General features: G+C 47.8%; 1 protein-coding gene across 5 annotated transcripts; it reads left to right on the forward strand.

Moving 5' to 3' along the window:
- Nucleotides 1-945: 945 nt before the first annotated feature.
- On the forward strand, nucleotides 946-4,911 carry TCEAL5 (transcription elongation factor A like 5). 5 transcript variants are annotated; one of them, XM_008273068.4, is made up of 3 exons: nucleotides 1,037-1,139; nucleotides 2,389-2,447; nucleotides 3,093-4,910. In XM_008273068.4, exon 3 carries the CDS (start codon nucleotides 3,115-3,117, stop codon nucleotides 3,694-3,696), a length of 582 nt encoding a protein of 193 aa, XP_008271290.1. In that variant the 5' UTR covers nucleotides 1,037-1,139; nucleotides 2,389-2,447; nucleotides 3,093-3,114; the 3' UTR covers nucleotides 3,697-4,910. The 5 variants fall into 5 exon arrangements, with proteins under 5 accessions (XP_051683392.1, XP_008271291.1, XP_008271290.1 ...); XM_008273071.4 differs by lacking the exon at nucleotides 1,037-1,139 and adding an exon at nucleotides 1,157-1,268; XM_051827432.2 differs by lacking the exon at nucleotides 2,389-2,447 and having other exon boundaries at nucleotides 946-1,066; nucleotides 3,093-4,911.
- The last annotated feature ends 1,089 nt before the right edge of the window (nucleotides 4,912-6,000 follow it).

Consider the following 6,000-nt stretch of genomic DNA (forward strand, 5'->3'; position numbering starts at 1 on the left):
GGAGCCTAAGGCATTTACTCAGGTCAAGCCCATGGTCATCTGTGCATGTAGGTTTTAGAGTGATCAACAGAGTGAGGTGCCTGAATGCAGGGGCTGAGAGGCTCTGGTATATTGGTGGAGGAGGTGGACAGCATGTTTCTCCCACCTCTTGATAGGATACTTGGGATGGGGCCACCTCTGCATCCCTCACACCTTCAGTCACCTGTGTAACAGCTCTTCTCTCTGCCCAGAGCTAAGCGTGCAAATATTCCAAACTGACCTGTGTCAACCGTCAGATTCCAGCAAGTCTACTGATCACTCAGCAATTGTTTGAGAACACTAACACTGTTTTTAAAGATAAAATAAACATGACAGAACTAGATATTTATGAAAAGTTTAAAAACATGTTTTTGCATGCAGCCAAGTACATCCAATTTCTATATGGGGAAAGTTAATATTTTGAACTTAATTTGGTCTGAGTAAAAAATTTTCAAATCTTGTCACATATCTTTTCTATCTTACAGACTTTCTTCTAAATGAAAAAGGCTTATTTAATTTTGTGGTAATATATGAATATTCCATGCTGAAGGGAGTCAATTAAATAAAACTGAAAAAAAAAGAAAACCTCTGTTTCAACTACTTACTTTCCTACTTGACAATCCACCCTGTATTCACAGTGTGAAGGTCTCACGAGTGAACACCAGTGGCTGAGTGGAAAAGTAGACAGAAATAGGACGTTGGGAGAAAAGAAGGGAAAATATTCCTGAGAGCTCTTCTCAATGGCTGGTAGTCCCAGAAGATGCAGCCCCTCCCTGATCATCACAGAATAAATACATACCCCCCGGGGGGGGGGCGGGGAAGGGGCCACATTCAACCTCTGCCATTAGCAAAGGCCAAAATGAACCGCAGGGCTCTACGCGGGAGACTGTCAGGGCGAGGGTGCAGGGGTGCGGGGGTGCGGGGTGGGGGAGGACTGGCTCCTGACGCACTTTCTGCCGCGGGGAGGGGAACTAGGGACCCGAGCCCACTGGTGACGTTTCAACCACGTGATCAGGAGCCGACGTGTGCAGAAGTCCCTCTGCTCCAGGTAGCAGCTCCCTGTTTCCGTAGAGGAAGGCAGACTTCAGACTGAGGGACAGAGGGGGCAGTTGCTCTTGCAGGTCGGTACCAGCCCGGGCCCCCCTGAGGTGGGGATGGTAACTGACAGCGGCGACGGAGGATCAGTCTGCTTTCCGGATCTCCCTATCCCCTCCCCCTTCAGCCTCATTCATTTTGGCGCAGAAAATTGTGTGAGTGTTGGGGGAGAGGTGTGAGTACCAGTGTCTTATTTCCCTGGAGAAGTGTGGGATTCTGGCAGAAAGAAATGTAAGGAGTCATCTCTCTCCCCGGGTGGCTACAAATCACGGCCCGTTGACCCATGGGGTCCGAGTGACAGAGGGCAAAGATCAGAGCAAGTGCACGACTGGATGCTCTCCACTCCTTTTCCGAAGCCTATTCGTTTGGTGCAGGCTTGGTGTGTGTGTGGGGGGGGGGGGGGACTCGAGAGGGATTAGGGGTTTTTAGAATGGGTACCAGTGGCATCTCCTACGAAGCCAGCGATCCCGCGACATCTGATGGAGGAGGAGGGAGGGGGCAGGGGACAGAGAGGATACAGTCTGATTCCCTTCAGGGCACTGGGAGGTGGGGCATAGTCCAGGACCCCAGGATATGGAGGGCGGACCCCACAACGGGTTCAGGCCTGAGTTCTCTGTATCTCTTTTCTCCTCTCCATCCATTTTGGAGCCGGAAATGGTGGGCTTCGGGGGAGTGGGGGGTGGTGAGCAGGTGCTATAGAAAAAGGGGACAGAGAGGAGGAACTGCTTCTGTCCTAGGGAAAGCTGAGAGATTATAGCATGAACAAAATGCCTAGAATATGTAAATAACGTCTATCCTGCGTTACAGGAAAATGTGGCTTTTCTGTGAATGTGGGAACTGAAGGGGTGGCAGGAGTGTTCTGGGCATTTCTGTCCTTCCCGCTGCCTCTGTCATCACCATTTTCAGAGCAGTGGTGCACTTTGTACCATCTGGTTGCCCTTGGGTGGGGGATTTGAAATGCAGAGATCTGAGTGCCACAGCATCTCCCTTCTGAACATCACTGTCTCGAACCTCACTCATTCTAGTGCAAGAAAAGACGGGATGGAAATTTGGGAGGAGGATTCAGACACAGGAACACCGTGGAGATAATCTTTCTTTCCCACTGACCAGTGATAGAAAAGCTATACCAGGGCAATCAGAGAAAGCAGAGGAAAGGGCCACAGGGTGGAAGGAGTAGCAAAAGTTTTGATAAATGGGATCTGAAAAGAGCCAGTGTCCCAGTGGCCAGTTACTTTCTCCATCCCTCATTCACCATCTGTCGCCATCCCTCTGCAGGTCTTCAGGTCTGTGGTTGTGGACACCACCCCCAGACAAGGATAGGAAACACTTGCCGTGTAAGTGCAGGTCTGTGGGAGAAGGTCACCAGGGCCCCTGGGGAAAAAGAGTGATTTAAGCTGGAGCAGAAGTTGGGGGGAGGTTAGTACGGGCAACCTCTCCTCCAATCCTCCCTCTTGTCATTTCAGGATAAATGATCACTGTCAGGACCCCGAGGGAATCCGATGTCTTTTGGCTGGAGAGAAGAGAGGGTAGAATCCAGAAGTGAGAGAGAGAAGGGAGGTGTGGCATCTGTGATATGAGAGTAGCCCTGAAATCTGAGAACCTGCCATGGTTCTGTTATGTCTCCAGTTTTGTAAGTTTTACAACTGCAGGCAAGAGGAAAAAGAAAATCACCCAGGATTCCTGCAAGGAATACTCAGTTAAACTTGGTGTGACCATAGCCAGGCCAGAGCCAAGTTGAGGGACCAATGGGCTCCTTACATTTCTCAGCGCATCCCTTCCCCCTTAAATGTAGGACAAGTACCTGTGGAAGTTTCTGCAGGGTTGGCTTATGTGGACATGGGGGGGGGGGCGGGGTGTGGAGCAGGACTGGAAGATAGGATAGGATTGGAGGAACCGTAAGTCTGCAAGAGTAAGTATTAACAGGACCTGTGCTCCATCCATCAACTCCCTTAGCGTCCTGTCTTTGTCTCCTGGCACAGGCAAAGGAGGGAAAGTTTCAACATGGAAAAGTTCTACAAAGAAAAGGAAGGAAAGCCAGAAAACAAAGGAAACCTAGAGAATGAGGAAAATCCTGAAGATGAAGGAAGTACGGAAGACGAAGGAAATGCAGACGAGGAAAAGCTGAACTTGGAGAAGGGCGAAGGCCAAGGCCAGCTGGCGGAGGAGGGCGGGCCGGGCGCGGAGGGGCCAGCGGCCGAGGCGGCCAAGCCCCCCGCCGAGGGCCCGCCCGCAGCCCCAGCGCCGCCGCTGGAGAGCGAGCCCCGCACCGCCGAGAAGCGCCCGGCCGAAGACTATGTGCCCCGGAAAGCCAAAAGGAAAACGGACCGGGGCACGGACGACTCCCCCAGGGACTCGCACGAGGACTTCCAGGACCGGCACATGGGCAGCGAGGAGACGCTGCGGGAGTGCGCCGACGCGGCCAGGGCTCAGGAGGAGCTGAGGAAGAAGCAGAAGACGGGCGGTTTCCACTGGATGCAGAGAGAGGCTCAGGATCCGTTCGCCCCGAGGGGCCAGCGGGGTGTCAGGGGGGTCCGGGGCGGCGGGAGGGGCCAGAAGGACTTAGAAGATGTTCCATATGTTTAATGGCTTTGGCCTTCGATTCTGATTTCTTTGACGAGAATACTGCCGGCCCGTGCTTGCCCTGGCAGGCGTTTGCCGGGGCTGTGTGCTTCAACCTTAAACGCTGATAACTTTCCTTTAGGTGTCACTCTCGTTACCAGCAGCCTTTTGACCCACCTACAGTGCCCTGTCTTTTGGTAGAGGATTCCCACCCATGCGCATGGAGGAGATGTTCATGGCACATTGTAAAATTAGAATAAAAAACAGTTTTCAGAACCACAAATACAGTATCAGCCCATTTTTGAAAAAAAAAATAGATAGTACATCCATGCACAGGGAAAACTATGCTACTGGGTAGACCCAAGACAAATGGTTTTCTCTGCATGGTGGGGCTGTAAGAGATCATTCTTTTGTTTCTCATTTGTGCTTCTTCCCCTACAATCACGGGTTACTTCCATCATTAGAGAATAATAGAAGATAAACAAAATAGGAAAGCAATACATACTAGGCAACCAAACTATTCAATGAGCTTATGAAGACAGTTGGAGACACTTAAACTTCTTGTCACAACACAAGACTGTGCTACTTGAGGAATCAACCTGTCAGTCACTGCAGATGCATTACTGCAAGGGACAGCCTTGTCATCTGTGAAATGGAGATAAAACTTACCTCCCACAAGGGTAAATCAGATCAGATGGGGCACTGAGAACTGGCACTATGCTGGGCTGGCTCCTGCCCTTGGGGGAGGGCTGAGAAAGATCTCACTTGTACGCAGAGGTCAGAGGTCCAGGTAGCTGGGAGTTGAGTGTCTACTCTCCATGATCTGGGCAGTGCCACATCTGTTGGGTGGTATGCCCCCTCTCGGGGGTCCTGCACTCTCCTATGACCCCTGCTGCCATTGGTGGGCCACAGTCCTCAAAGGAATAAAGTCCCTTTGATTCTCCTGGAGTTCCTGGTAAGTTGCATCCCTACTATGTTCCCTTCTAAACTTTGGAGAATGTCCCTCTTCTCACTTTATAGTTGTGGTAACTCTGACATGAAATGTGGAAACATGCTTTGCAAATCTTATGTTGAGCATTATAATTACCCCCTGTATATTTTCTCTTTATTTTTCTTTTTTCCCAAAGAAGCATTTTATTTAAGGAATATAAATTCATGCATTTCATAAGTACAGCTTTAGGAATACAATGATTCTGTCCACCATACCTGCTCTCCCACCCACACTCCCACCCCCCTCTTCCTCCCTCTCCCATTCCCAGTCCCATTCGCCACTAAGATCTATTTTCAATTAAATTTATATACAGAAGACCAACTCTATATTAAGTAAAGAGTTCAACAATTTGCACACACACACACACAAACTGTTACTCAACATTCCAGAGAAGGGCTGTTCAAAGTCATTGCATCTCAAAATTAATTTCATTTTTTTAGAAACTTAATAACTTTAAAGAAGCACCTAAGAATGATACATCTTTTTGCAAGCACTTAGAGCTATAACTTAAGAAACATAAGAATATCCTCCATTTAATACATTAAAAGAAAATAATTCCTTGAGAACAAGTTTTACCATTAATTAAGGAAGCACCTAAGAAAACAAGAAATGGAGTTGGACACTTAGGCATAACTAAAACTTATGAGACATAAGAATATCCTCCACTTAATACACTAAAATAAATCTTTGAGAACAAGTATCACAGTTAACTCTCATAATCCAATACTTTGAGGACAGATGTCCTGCATGAGAAGTTAGTGCATAGTGACTTCTGCTGTTAATTTAACAATTAAATGCTCTTATGTATGACATCAGGATCACCCGAGGCTCTTGACTTGAGCTGCCTAGTCTGTGGAAGCCTTTTGAATCCACAAACTCTGTCAGTATTTAGACAAGGCAATAAGCAAAGTGGAAGTTCTCTCCTCCCTTCAGAGAAAAGTACCTCCTTCTTTGATGAATACTCTTTTTAAAGTAAAGGATTATCTTACTCATTTTGGCACCCCACAACACATAATAGATTATTTAAAAATACATACATTAATTACTGAGTCATAAGGCCTTAATTCTAGGCTCAGTTCTATGATTGAATACATAGCCGTGAGCATGGGATTTCATTCTTCAGCAACTGAAACTTGCCACTTCAAAAAGAACACAGCAGGAGAGGGATTATGCCACAATTCATTGCTCAATGTTTGTGCCATTGGATATAGTAGTGTTTTTCAAAGTTTGCTAGCTCCTGGTAGATCACCTGCATCAAAATCACCTATCCTGTTGAAAATGCAGAATCCAGGCTCCCACCTCAGAGCAATACTTCACAGTGATTTAGCTTCACAACA

Source organism: Oryctolagus cuniculus, chromosome X (genome assembly GCF_964237555.1).
Source record: "Oryctolagus cuniculus chromosome X, mOryCun1.1, whole genome shotgun sequence".
Taxonomy (NCBI): domain Eukaryota; kingdom Metazoa; phylum Chordata; class Mammalia; order Lagomorpha; family Leporidae; genus Oryctolagus; species Oryctolagus cuniculus.